This window comes from Chelonoidis abingdonii, chromosome 2 (assembly GCF_003597395.2).
Source record: "Chelonoidis abingdonii isolate Lonesome George chromosome 2, CheloAbing_2.0, whole genome shotgun sequence".
NCBI classification, from domain to species: domain Eukaryota; kingdom Metazoa; phylum Chordata; order Testudines; family Testudinidae; genus Chelonoidis; species Chelonoidis abingdonii.
In genome coordinates, this window is record NC_133770.1 from 159,534,424 (window position 1) to 159,549,057 (window position 14,634).

At 39.9% G+C, this 14,634-nt stretch overlaps 1 protein-coding gene across 1 annotated transcript in view; it reads left to right on the top strand.

Annotated features, from left to right (window-relative positions):
- The window catches only part of EBF2 (EBF transcription factor 2), a 176,732-nt gene extending 171,139 nt beyond the window's left edge, over positions 1-5,593 (top strand). The window contains exon 16 of the mRNA XM_032795353.2: positions 1,025-5,593. Within this exon, the coding sequence (XP_032651244.1) occupies positions 1,025-1,056 (32 nt within the window). The 3' untranslated portion in view covers positions 1,057-5,593. The remainder of the gene's footprint in view (positions 1-1,024) is intronic.
- Positions 5,594-14,634: the final 9,041 nt, after the last annotated feature.

Sequence of the window (14,634 nt, forward strand, 5' to 3'; positions counted from 1 at the left end):
CTTAAAAGGAAATCTGGGTTGTTTTTTTTTAAAAAGTAAGCAGTTTATACAGTCAAGGCCTGAGAACTCATTCTTTGCCTCACTAGGGTTTAGGTGGGAGATGGGGAGTTATCTTTAATGTAGTGCAGAGGAAAGGAGCGGGATTGACAGCCCGGGAGATAAAACCTTGTAACTCATGCACAGAAGGAAAACAGGGTGGGAAGTGGTAATGCAAGCTTCCTCCAAGTTTCCCTAATATGAAGTGTGACCCCTATTCACTGGCTGGAAGTGGAGTTGTTTTCATATGTAGTTCATCTTCAGCCACTCTGCTGTGACTGCTCACCCAGGGATCTGGTGGTCGTGGTATGTTTTGACACTTGAGCCTACATTTTGAGAAGTGATTAGTGATTTCGGGGACTCAACTTCAGACACCCGAAAGGGGGCTGATTTTCAGGGAGTGCTGAGCACCCACCCTATGAAAATCAGGCCATTTGAAGGCATCTCAAGCTGGGCACGGTGCTGAGGCCACCAGCTCACTCCATTTAGCCAACAAGCAACATCAGAAGGCAAGACATTTTGGAGGAGTTTATTCTAAACGAGCAGTTCGTTCATCACTTGCGGCAAGCTGGTTGGGTCACATGATGCTAGCTCCTCTTTTTAAGCTGCTAACTGGCACTAAAAGAAGCTGAAAGATCAGTGCCAGCCTTGGGCACTGGTGCACCTCAATCTCTCCTGTTTTCTGCCTGTGACATATACTAGTTTAGTCTCCTGTGGGCTGTAATACTTTGGTCTAATTTCAGTTGTTGGGTTTAGTGTGTGGATGCTGGGTGGGGTTGGTGGCCTGTGATACACAGGAGGTCAGATGAGATGATCTGGTGATCCCTCCTGGCCTTAAACTCTATGACTAATAAACTTGCCTAGTATTACTTTTCCACAGATAGTTGCCATGAGGATATTTGATCAAAGGTGGGAGAGGAAGCAGCTCACTATTTTGCATTCATAAAGGAGGTGCCAAAGTTTCAACCTTGTCAATCTTTATTTTCAGCCATGACCGGTCTTGTCGTTCCCCCGATGTAAAAGAAGAGGACATTTTGCTTTTGTTTTGTTTTTCATTTTTCTTTTACAGCACAAAACTACTTATTGTGATGGACCACTAAAAAGAAAAAAGCACTACAAGCTCTTTTGGGGGGGAAAGCCACGCCCGGAAAAAATAAAAAAAACAACTGCTACAAATTGGACAAGATAGGAGTCTGGATCTTTTGTGTGTTCCATGTTTCTTATGTAGCCATGTCAACTCCTAAAACACTGCAAACAAAGAATCAGCCAAGAGCCAGGATGGACAGTGGTTAGCATGATGGGGTCAGAAACACAAGGTCTTTTTTGATGGACATGAAACCTTCCTAACGTTTGTAAAATATGAAAAGGAAAAAAATTGGCAAATGATTCAAGCTTGATATTTTGGATACTATTTGTTTTACTTTGTAGGGGAAAAAAGTTGAAGTTTCTATTTTCTATGGAGCCTTTCAGATACCAATTTAGTTTATGCAGAAAAAAACAAACAAACAAACAAAACAGGGTACCAGCATGGAAGAATTTCTAGGACAAATTGTCATGAATGATGGAACTTTTGATGTATGTGTGTGTTTACTTATAGTTTAACCTCTTTAAAAAATGTAAGATGTTTTACAATTATTTAAATAAACTTGTAACTTATTGTATGTAGAGGTAGCAATTAAGACCTTTTTTGGACTTTTTTCCTCCTGTTGTACAATGAAGAAAAAAGATGCAAAAATGTAGTGACAAGTTTAAGAGACGTACTGTTATTGCTGCCATTGCTCCTTCTCTCCCTCTGTTGAACTATGTGCAAGGATGTATAGGATTCTTTCCAATTAACTCATCACAAACTTTTATACACATTACAGTATATATATAAACCAGTAGTTAATGTAAGAATTTTATCCACATCTTTTCCCTCCTTCTCCATCTTGTGCTTCACTTAAGATTTTCAGGTACTAGGATAAGGTGGTTAGTTTCAAAGACCCTATTGGAACATGAATGGCTTCTAAGGGCATATCTACACTTACCTCTGGAGCGATCGATCCAGCAGGGGTCGATTTATCATGTCTAGTGAAGACATGATAAATTGGCCACCGAGCGCTCTCCCATCGACTCCGGTACTTCACCGGAGCGAGATGCATAGGTGGAGTTGACAGGGGAGTGTTATTCACGTAGCTGAAGTTGTGTAACTTAGATTGACCCCCCTTCCAGTTTAGACCAGGCCTCTGTGTTTGAACAAATCAGGTTTTCATGTGATGATGAGTTTATTTTTCAAATTCTCACACGGACGAGAGGCGGGATCAGAAAGGTTCTCTAAAAGATAGTTTTTCATGAAGTTATGGCAGACTTACAAAATAGGATTACATTTTATATTAAGGGTGCAGTCATAAAGGGTTATGTAATAACAATAATTAATAATACCACCTAATTCTGATATAGCACTTTTCATCAGTAAATCGGAAAATGCTTCATAGTCTTTAATGTATTTAATGATTAATACATTTCATTAAATGGTCATGCAGTGGTTGTGCAATCCAATACATTATTTTTGCCATCTTCCACTGATGTTCTTAGAGCTAGAACTAGTCGTAGTCAAACAATACTAAGTTTTTTAATGGAAAAAAAACCCCGCCATATTTGTTTGGTTCAAAATTTTCAGCATTTCAACAACGAATCAAAAAAGAAAAATTTTACTTGTTTCATTTTCCATTTCAAAATGGAAAAAAAGAAGAAAGGAAGCACAAGGGGAGGGGGAAAAGCCACACCAATGAGTGTGTTTTGGTTTCCTGATGAAAAATGAAAAAATGGTCATGAAAATTTCCATTTAGTTGAAGAGCCATTTTTCATAGAAAGGTTTTCAACCAGCTCTTATAATGAGTGTCTCTAACACACACGCTACATATGGTGGTAACATTCTTATAACGTCTATTAAGAAGTAATTTAACTATTTATAAATGCACCCTTAAGATAAAGCAACACCCAAAATTTGATTTGCCCATTCGCCAAGGAGAATCATTGTGTTTGATGGGTGAGTAAATTATTAGTTTATTCTGTGATCATTTAATATGGTAGAAGGGGAGTGGGTCAACGTTCATGACACTTTGGCAGTGTATACACTAATGTGTATTTCTATTTTGGGAATGGATTAGTAATAGGGTATAAAGCCTCAAATCTAGACCAGGTTATTTGTGACTGAAAGCTGCTTGTATCCCCTGACTTCATAGATCTTAGTCTAGTCTCTAGTGGACAGGTGTTTCCATCTCAAGAACCAGCATCATAGGACCATATCCTTAAAGCAGACACCTGGATAACTTTGCTCATGTAAATAATCCCAATGGAGACAATGAGATGGATTAGTTACAGCTCTGATCCTGCACTGCAGTGCACCAGAGTTGAACCTGCGTGAGGCTACATCTTCATGGGGTGTAGTGCAGGATCAGGGCTTATGTGAGAAATTTTACTGAATGTGCTTAAGTGTTTGCAGGATCTGGCTCTTAATTAACTCCCAGCTCAGCAGAGAGGCCAAGGAAACTCAAATGATCCCTGTGGGACAGAACTGGGAGGCAGGGGAGGGAGAGGCTTGTGTTACAGCTGACCATGCTGTGGCTGTTTGATAGATGATCAATTATGTAGCATGAAATCCACTTTGAAAAGGGATTTATTTACTTTTAAATTCAACGCCCCCATTTAAAGAGCAGCGTAAGTGGCAATTAAGTGTACCCTCCAGGAGAGAACTGGTTGGGGATATTTGATGTTCCAGGAGCAAAATCCTGAGTATGGAGTTAACCAAAGTCTTGTAGTTAGACTAGATAAAATGTCTGAATTCCAGAAAAGATGAAATAAGATAACTTACCATTAATGGTGGTTGTGAGAATTAATGCCTCTGCAGATCCTTTGTGTGCCCTTAGCAACATCTGGGAGTTAACATGTGGCTCTTCTTGAAACCAAATGATCTGCAGAAGAAGGTGAAAGGACCTTATGTGGTAAGGAGTCTTGAGTGAAAGTCTGTACTCTTATAAATTCACTGAGATTCACCCTCAGTCTGACTAGCCTGCTGACTGTTATATAACACAAATAATCTAATAATGTTTATATACTCAGAGTATCAGTATCATAATGAAACTAGAAGGCTACAGATTGATGTTTCAGGCTCCCTTGTATATACAGAAAATTTGCATGACGGGCTATAAGAACTGGAGTCAAGACTCCTATTGACTTCAGTGAATCAGGCCTTACATTGCCAAGAGATGGACGAAACTCACTAGGGTATTTTTCACCCCTCACTGTCCACCTGTCATTCTGGGCCTCTCCCATAAATGCTGAAGTGTCTCATTTTTTCCATTCTTTGCCACTGAAGCAGTCCATTTGCTCTATAAAGTGCATAAAGATGCGTGTCCCTGTTTTCGCCTCTCCAACAATTCCTATTGGTTACCTTCAAATATTGGCATCTCTGCTATCAAAAGGAGACGGAGCCAGTCTTAAAACTTCTGTGCACAAAGAAAATCCTGGATATGGATTTCTAGACCATATTTTTAATTAAATAATTTCATCTGTTGCTCAAAACTTTTCATTGGAAATATTTCTTGAAAATACTAGCCTGCTAATTGTTCAAAATGTGTTTTTTTGATTGGTTGTCTTCGACAGATTGAAAAAAATCCTGCCAATTTTTGAAAAGAGAAAAAGAAAATCAGACCATTTAAACAAATGCTTCTAAAATTTTCAAAATTCCTGTGGCATTTTAAAAAAAAGTTATTTTGATGGTCTCTATTTGCTAGTCACGCACTACTTAGAAAGTCAGGAGTACAATTTAGACCTAAAGAAAACCTCCCTAGAAGACTCTGTCAAGTACCTGGAGAAAGAGAAATATGAATGTAGCTGCCGACAAAGTGAACAAAAAAGATGTCTTAGCTTGATTTGAGCTGACCACAAGTAATGAAATTAACATAGCCATGATTTAGAATATAAATTTTGCTCATGCGTGGAAAGCATCTTGTTCAACTTGTTGGCAGCTTTATGTGGAAAAACATGTGTAAATAAAAACAACCAGAAATCCTTGATCACAAAACAAGGATTTTGGCAGTGACAAAAAATAAAAAAAATAATGTGTAAATTGGTGTGTAAGGATTTTTTTTTTTGAAAAAAGGAGTAAACTAATCAGTCCTTTTTTTAGTCATTGCTGTTTAAGAATTCTCGACCAAGTTTCCTTTTTGACACTAGAAAGACAAGTGTTGCGATAGGTAGTTACAAATTTTATCATAACTTTGAAAGAGTATGTTTTATTTCATTATTTATCTTGTTATAGCATCTTTATTCTCCCTATTTCTTTGCACATTTTCAATATGCATGGTTTTAAAAGACCGTTCGCTCCCTTTTGTAAAATAATTTCTCCCAATTGTATAGTTCATTTATTTTGTATTTTTTTTTCGCTTTGTCAGTTATTATATACGGTATGAAGTTGCTATGCACAGAGCTTTTTGTAAAGATAGCTTTTTTTGTTTACTGTTTTTAATGGTCCTACTTATTGAAGAATATCTTGTTTGTAAAATGAATATGTCTACTTCAGTTTTAAACTTTAAATTATCCTAACAAAAAAAAATAAAATTTTTGTACTGTAAAAAAAGAATGGTCTGAAAGTTTCTGAAGGTCAAATAGCCTTCATTATGTATTTCTTCGTATCTTTGTGGCTCTATCTAGGTACTTCTGGGGCTGAAAAATGCTAATTTTTAAACAGCACATGTAATTGACAATAACAACAACAGGTTACCAAGGGAGGTGGGAAATTTGCCATCATGTGAAGTCTTTAAATCAATACTAGATGTTTTTCTAAAAGAAAGGTTCAACCCCAAGTTTTGGAGCTAGATGCAGAAATCTTTGGCAGACTACATGACCGTATTGACCACTTCTAGCCTTCACATTTATTAGTGCTGTCTTAGAAATGAGATTATATTTTCTTTTATTGGGAGAGAGGTCAAACTTCAAAACATTCAAATATTGGACTAGCCCTAGAAATCTACAAATGAAAACTCGTTTTCCAAGTGGCCGGGTCTTAATGATTATCTACTAAAGGCCAGATTTCAATTAGAGGCATAGAGGGTTTTTGTTTGTTTTCTCTGCTTGTTCTTTTGAGCTGGCAAGCAGCAAGTCATTGACTAGAGCTGATCAAATAGGAAAAAAAACACCATGAACATTTTCCCATTACAAATAAAAGTGCTGAGTCTGGTTTAATATGACTCCTGAGTCATATTTTTTTATATGACCCATGGTTACATGGGCTAGCCTGTGTCTTTAGGTAGAACCCCGAGCAAGGGTTCTACCCTCAGCTGCAGTAGCCCAGGAGACATTGTGACTCAGACTTTGAGTCACTATTCCCTCTTGCTTCATTATGTGCAAATTAATTTGCTGCTGCTGGCCTCGATCAGTAATAAATGACCAGACTCTCTGCACCAGCTCAGCTGTGATGACCAGCAAGTGGGTTGAAAAGAAGAATCTTGGCTCTAACCACTCCCACCCACCTGCTTCTAGAAGGGAATAGAGAGGCATGCAGCACTTTCTTACCCTTATGCCTCTAAATCCAAGGTCTGGGTAACCCGTGTAGGTAGCTAGTAAAAAAAAAAAGAAAGAAATGAAAAGCTAGTAGTTTCTTATGAGAAAGTTTGGAGAGAGAAATGTGAAAGGAGGGTGTTTTGACACCTGTTCAATTCCCCCTCCCCCCACCCAATCAAAAAACCAAAATCTGAGGACAGCACATCATGTGTTTTTTTTTGGGGGGGGGGGGGAATTCAGCTTACAAAAACAGAACATTTTTCAGTGCTTTTGTCAAAACAAAATCAGAAAGTTTCGAATGAGTGTTTTCTTTTTTGCAAACATTTTCACTTAGGGGAGGAAAAAGCCATTTCCCCTCAGACAGAGTTTTGGCAGAAGTTTGTTGACAAGCTCTAGTGCTTAGTTCAAGACAGAATCTGGCACTGGTGGGTGTTCAGACATCTAGATATGAAAGTGTCATCCAAAAACTGACAGTGGGAAATGCATTTTTCAGTCATTGGTTCAAGGAGCAGAAACAATAGCCATGCGTCCTTGTTAACAAACCACACATCCCCAACTGTCAAAGCGAAGAACCCATCAACTTGTCTTGAGTCAAGCTACACCATTTACACCAGCAGAAGATCTGGCCCAGAATATTTAAGATTAGGCTTGATGCTTTTTTTTTTTTTAAATAGGCTGCTGGAATTTGACAGTAAGCAAAGACTTCTAGGGATATAAATTACACATTTAGTTTGAAAGGGATTCCTGGTCTACAGCAATGACCTAGTTTTTATATGCAAAGGAGGGGAGAGCTCATTGTGATGGTGCAGAAGCCAGGAGATTCGCTATGCTGTGCTACCAATGTGTAATCTCTTTTGAGAAATTTCTGATGTACAAGCACACTGTGCGCTTGTGATATGTTATCCGACTGACCTTTAGAAACCACCCATCTGAGTCAGAGCAAATTCCAAATAAAATGCTCCAGGGCGGGGGAGAAATGCATGGAAATCTCACAGCTAGTCGGTTTTAGAAAAATGATTAACTCCTGACTTCAGCGTTACACACACACACAGAAAATGCATGTTGGGTCAACCACATTCTACCATAGCTACGCAGTGGAAGGTATGTGTGTGCGCTCTGTGTTATAAAGCCCAGTCTACACTAGAAAATAATCTGTTAACTGATCTTGATTTGGTTTTTATTGTTTCTTAAGTGGGTTCAGAACAACAGTTATAACAAGTTTGCCTTATCTCAGAAACAGGATTGACAAGCGTTTTTTGACCCATACTGCAGAAGGCAAAACTGCCTTCAAAAACAGGACCAGCTCAGACAGATCCCTCTGCCTGCCACACACTACACAATCTTCCCCGATCCCATGACCTTCTGGAGTCCACCACAAGGTGCACCAAGTCAAACAACTCATTCTCACTTTTGCGGCCGTGCACGATCCCTTAAGGATTTTGCTCCACCCCATTGAGGTCTAAATCTATGTTATGCCAAGTCAATCTGTCTTCCAGTGCCCTTTACCTTTGCCCCTCTCACCCAACTCAGTGCTAGATTTAGCAATGATTCCCTATGCCTATAAATGGCTACCTGATCAAGCTCTTCCAAATCTGTCCTCTAAATGCACTTCCTCCATTACGCATCCTTGCTGGAATTTTCAAAGGTGCCTAACGGAGTTAGGTGCCTCAACACCCAGACTCCTAACTCCCTTACCCTTTTGAGAATTCAAGCCTTTCTTCCCCAATTCTATCATGCTTTGCCTCATAACCCTTAAAATTTAGCTCATGTTCAATGTTAAATCAAAGCCTTGGAACATACAGGCAGCCTGGTCAGTCATGTTGCTTTCCCAGTAACATCTTTCTCCCCTATCCTTTGTCTGAGTTTTGTATTAAGCTGTTTGCACCGGGGACCTGGGCTTCTTGAATGACTGCAGCACCATGCATAGGGGCTGGTCCTGTCTGTAACCTTTTCCCTCGCATAAATGGGGGACAAGATTAACCAGCCTTTGGCTAAACAAACAGAATTCCCTTCTGCCTCTCACTGGTTAACGTCAGAGTCCTTAACATTTTTGAAAATATTAACCCATCACCACAGTAGGTACTTAAAGTAGCTGTTAGGCAATTTTTTTCAAATCACATAATATCCTGAGGTTCTCTACAGAGCATCATTAAAGGGATCTCAAAGCACTTTACAAACTCATTAATCAATCTGGAAGACACTCCAAGGAAGCATGATTTAATGGGTAGGCCTCCTGAATCCCAGTCCAGTGCCCCTGAGTTCTATACCCTGTCCTGCTCCTGGCCTGCTGTATGACCTTAGGTAAGTCACTTTGCCACTCTGGGTCTCTCTCTGCCCTTCCACCCTTTGTCTGTCTTATCTATTCAGGGCAGGGTGTCTCAGTACACGCCTGTACAGCATCTAATACAGCAGGGCTCTGTTCTCAGTTGTTACCTCTAGGGAAAACTGAGGCATACACAGAGATTAAGTGACTGGTCCACATTAGTTAAGAGGGACAGTGGCAGGAAGACAACCAGGAGTCCTCATGAATTCCAATCACTAGCCAGCTCTCCCAGCTGACTAATATTTTCTCTGTGAAAAATAAGCTGGGGTCCTATTTCACACGTGAGCTCAAGAACACTGTCATTTTTGCATTTTGTACGGCACCAAGCACACTGACGCTTCATTGATGATTGTGATTGTAATGCCAAAGGTTGTGCACGAGATATTGTTGAGAACACAATCAGCTGCTACTTGGTCCATGTCCAGACAACCAGGATCCGGCTCTTTTCATTGTAAATCTCTGAATACCTTGCACAAGAAATGCCCTTCGGAAAACTAAATTTTATCAACCACTGACCAGCCACAACAATCTCCCTCCCCGGCCCTCTGCACCTCTTTATAGGTTGTTTTTAGACATTTGTTTTGTCAGAATTTGAATTCCGCTTTAATACTTAGTGAAACAGTAGCCTCTCTTCCAGCCACTTACGTGGGGCAACTAGGGAATTGACAGAGCAGTTAAAATATTTATCTCAATGACAACGCGCAGCTGCTGAGGTGCAAAGATCTGAGGCTTTAATCACACCAGGTTACATAAGTAGGAATGTCTCATTAACTCTGCTTGCAGGACTGGATTAAACAGACAGCTGGTGGCCATACAAGAGGGTGCAGACAGAGCAGCCATGAAACATAGACAATGTCTAGCAAACATCAACGTAGACAAGGGGAAGTGGGTAACCCTACACTTCCTCCTCCAAAAGAGACTGCACCAAAATACTGTCCCACAGAGGCAATCCAAGGATGGTGTCTGTCTTATCAAGTTTCTTGGTTTTCTCTGTGTTTCTGCTAAACGATCTATCCTTCACAATAAAATGCAGTCACATGCATAACACAGAAATCAACCTAACTTATTGCCAGTATTAATCATGATCCATTGTTCATTCCTGATGTCAATACATGAGTTGGCTACTTCATATTATTTCCATTTAATGCACTTACTTAGTAATCTGTTCTAATTTTTTATAGCACAGGAAGTAGGCGCACTCATCACTTCTCTTATTTTTATAATTATCATCGATGATCACTGCAACCCCGTCTGGACACAAACAGCTGGATTATTTTTGGAAGCTGTTCCAACCTAACCAATAACTTGTGCATGATCCACAGTTGTGGGACAGAAACATGCAGCTATGTACATTATGTGGCTGGGAGGAAAATGTACAGCAACCAGATTAGCTGGAGTAGGCAGAGTTCCAAAAGTTGATTGCTGGCAAAAGGCAAAAACCCACAATAGAGTTGGATGAGGTCAGTGCCATTCTGAAGGCTGTAGGGAGTTGGGAACTTCAGAGAGAATCAAATATCCAATCACCTCAAAGTTCAAACTTTAAAACCAAACAATTTTCCTTAATTGGGCTACACAATGGCAAAAGGTGACACTAATTAGGCAGGAATAAAATTAACAGACATGCATCTGTAACACACTGGCATTGGCTCTGGTCCTGCTCCATTAAAGTCAATAGGAACTTTGTCTTTGACTTCAGTGAATATATGATCAAACCTTAGTGCATGTAGTCATGTGGAAAGCTGAGAAGTGGAATTTCTGTTCTCCGAGAAAGACCGGCATTTAAAAAAGATTAATTCAAATCAGAATGAAAAGCTGGAATGTTAAAATTTCCCACAGAATGAAACTTCCAAACATTTCCAGTCTGGATCCGTTGACCCATTTTGTTTTGAACATGGTGAACTGTTGTTGTTTTGATAAGGTAACATACTTCATTTCAGCTTTATGATTTTGATTCTGTCCATTTTGACTTTTAATGTTACATTTATGTAGATTGTATTTGACTAGAATAGAGTCATAATTAAATTAATCCAAAAGACAGAACAAATAAAATATTTTTACTTTCTAGAATCAAAACAATAGACACATTCCCATGGAACAGGTCTGTTTCTATGAAATTCCTTTTCAAAAACCTGTCAATTTTTTCATCCAGCTCTAGTCATGTGTTTTTCTAGTGGCTGCCAGCACCTGCTCTTTCATACATTTGTAAGTCCAAAAGGGACTACTGTATTCATCTGGTTTGACCTGTACAACATAGGACATAGAATTTCACCCATTCATTTCTACAGTGAAGTGAAGTATCCTTCCTCATTCACTCCCAGCTGAAGATGTGCTACTTCCTTTAACTCAAGTGGCAGTGGCTGGGGCTTTCCATAGTGAAGAGTCCAAGTCTGATCCCTGCTAAGCAACCTTTGTTGCTGTATGCAGAGTTTACTACACATCCTTATTTACCTTAAAATCTCTACCAACAGTATTTGAGAGGTGGTGGAACAAAGGGAATGGGGATGAGTAAATGGAAGTAAGAGAGATTGCCTCTGGCTAATAATAGTATCCCTGGTTTTGGTTACAAGCTGAAAACTTCTACAAGACATGGGCCAGATCCTTGGCAGGTGTCAATCTAAGTCAGTGGAGCAACACTGATTTACACCAGCAGAAGATCTGACCACATAATTACCCCTTTGGCCTGCAAGCTAAAAGTACAGCTATGAAATGGTGTGGGTGTGTGTGTGTGTGTGAGAGAGAGCGCGAGAGTGATTTTAGCTATTTCTTTTATGTCCTGTTCAAGCCAGCACATTGCCCAGGAGCACAGAGCTCACCCTCATTAGTACTTAGAATACAATGGCACCTAGCGACCTCAACCAGGATCAAGAACGCATTCTGTTAGGCAATATACAAACAAGTATTAGAGATGGTACCTGCCCCAAAGAGTGTACAGTCACAGTTACTGATAAGATAACAGAGGGATTTAACAAACAAGTGGATAGGAAGGGGAAGACAGCAGTAACAGAAGCATGTTTTCATACTGACTAGTTTTGCACACAATGGTCCTGTTTCTCATTTAAACTAAGGCTCTTTTACAACGTTCTGGCAGCATGAAGCATCTTTTATGTTCCAGGGCAGTGTAATGTATGCATCTGCAGTGTAGCCAACTCTCTCAGTCTTAAAGCAAGTTTCACCATGATTGATGGATTTTATAAAGCCCCAGCTCCTGGAGGCATGTGATTCTCAGCTTTCATTTACAAATAAATACATAAATAAGTAGCTTTCTAGCTCACTTGGTTGCAAAGAAAAGCTTGAAAATATTAGTCAAGTGCATTCTAAAGTTTCAAAACCCACAAGGCAAATACTTTTTTAAAAAAGATCTCATGATTTTAAGCAAATCTAATGATTTTCTAACTCAATATAAAGAAATATTTCCAATAAGTGGCAAAGACTGCACCAAGTTAATAAGGGAGAGAGCAGCTCATCTTTAATTAGAGGTTCTAGCTACACCTCGTATTTCCCAATGCGTTCCAGGGAAGAGGGGGAGGGGAAGTGAATATAGCCATACCACCTATCGCAATCCAGCAGTTCTGCATGATTCAGCTGCAGAGGGATCCTATCTCAACACTTTATGAAAATATTAGGAACTTGATTGAAATTTACCAGCAGGGTCCCTATGACACTCCAGTTGCGGCAGTCATTTCTTTGTCTTTAAAATACCATATAATTGCTAATGTAATTAGTGATGTATACAGAGGGGGCCTGTGCAATTACCAAGTCCTAAGATCAAGTAATTAATGTTCTGTCAACAAAACAGCAACTGTTTCATTAACAACTGTCTGAATCTGAAAATAGATCAGCCCACAATGTTACCTACTCAGCCGAGTTCTTCCCCCTGCTGCTCTGCATTAGCAGCAAATTCAGACCAAAAGTACCCTGGCCATGATTGCAGGAGTCGGGGTTCAGGATCACCCTGAACCACAATGCAGAGTTACAGCACCCCCCAGCCAAAGACACACCCTGACTCATTAGGAGAACTAACATTGGTCAATTTGCTCCTTCAAGCAGCAGGATTGGTTCATGGTGCTCCTTCAAGGCCTCTTCTTATCTGCCTCACACACTGATAACCTGGAGTTTACAGTTGGCATGACAACTGCTAATCCCAAGCATTCAGAAATCATAAGCCAGGCCCCAAAATGTTACGAGATTGGCTTTAAAAAATGATAAGGTTAAAAAAAAATGTTGGGTTCTTTTCATTTGTCTTCTGATTTAGGAAACTTTATGGTACACTTGCTTCACATTTTCAAGATTTTCTCCACAACCCTGAGTGCTAGAAACTTATTGAAATAAAAGGAAGCTGATGTTCTCCTGCAATTTCTCGATTCCAAGAGTTGGGGCTTGAAGCAATACACCAAAAATCATCAGACAAGATAAAAATCATAAAAGAGATGGCAACACAGGATAGGAAGGGCTGTTCAGGCCTTGGACAGCCAGGGTAACTGAATACCGAAAGTAACGGCTGGTCACGGGCCAGCAACGTCATCTCTCCCACCTTCAACCACCACCTGCCCTATCCCCCGGTAAAGTTATTTTAAATTCAATACAACAAAACTAGTGGCCTCTCTGATGCTGCTTTTAAAAAAATTCTCTCCCAGCCTCAGCAATTACCACTCTCTATGTGAGGTTTTAATCAAAAGATCCAACCTGCCTCCTCCCTTCTTGCTAAACGTAGCATCATTCCATCGGTAAAAGTGTTTCCAAAGCACAGCACCAAGGAGAGGAGGCGAGAAGCAGCTGTTGTTGAAGGCTGCCAGAGGAAGTCACAGTGTCCTTTTATTGTTCCTACATAATCCAGGGACTTCACTAGATATTCTTGATTGCCATCTACTGGCACTTTATCTATTAACTGGCTATTTACATATATGCAGAGCACTCCTGGGACAGCTTTGAGACCACCTTCTCCATAACCCATAAGGCCCTGATCCAGCAAGGTACATGTGTAACATTATGTATCGGAGTCGTCCCTCTGGCTTAAATTTAAGCACGTCCTTAAGTCTCTTGCTGAATTCAAAGTGTAAATCCTCCTGCAGAAGTTCTCCCATTTCGTACTCTCCCAGTGCACTGGCAATGCAGTCTTCCCATTGCATTTGAACCTGTCAGAAACCAGCTTAGGAGCCAGCTTGCTCTCCCAAAACACCTTTTTGAAGAATCACGTCACACACTGGTAATGTAGTTAAATGATAATCAATAGCTGAGGGAGATGGAATTAGGCAGTAGAGGCCAGGGGGATCTGAGAGACTTTCCGGTGAGTTTTGAAACACAGACACAAACTCCTTGAAACGTATACTAGGTTTCCTCCCTGCCTCTGTGTGTGTCATTTTATTACAGGGTAATTAAAGAACACTTTAAAATTTTGATTAAATAGGCTCTTTAGCTTCAGAGAAACCAAATCTTTGATGTCAGTCACTTAAACATTCAGTTGCTTTGCCATTGAGGAATACCAATAAAGAAAGAGTTGTATTTTTCCCCGTTTTGCTTATTAACAGAAAAGTTTTTGAACTTGAGATTTTAAAAAGATAAGTTATATATGGGACCTCAATCCAAGCCCCTTTGAATTTCAGGGGAGGGAGAATTCCCAGAGCCCAACTGGCTTCTTGAGGTTTTGGTTCTAGGATAGATCCAAACCCAAAAGGCTTTATTATCTTACCAATAGTTGGATGATGTTCAGGTAAACTTCCCATCAAACAAACTGA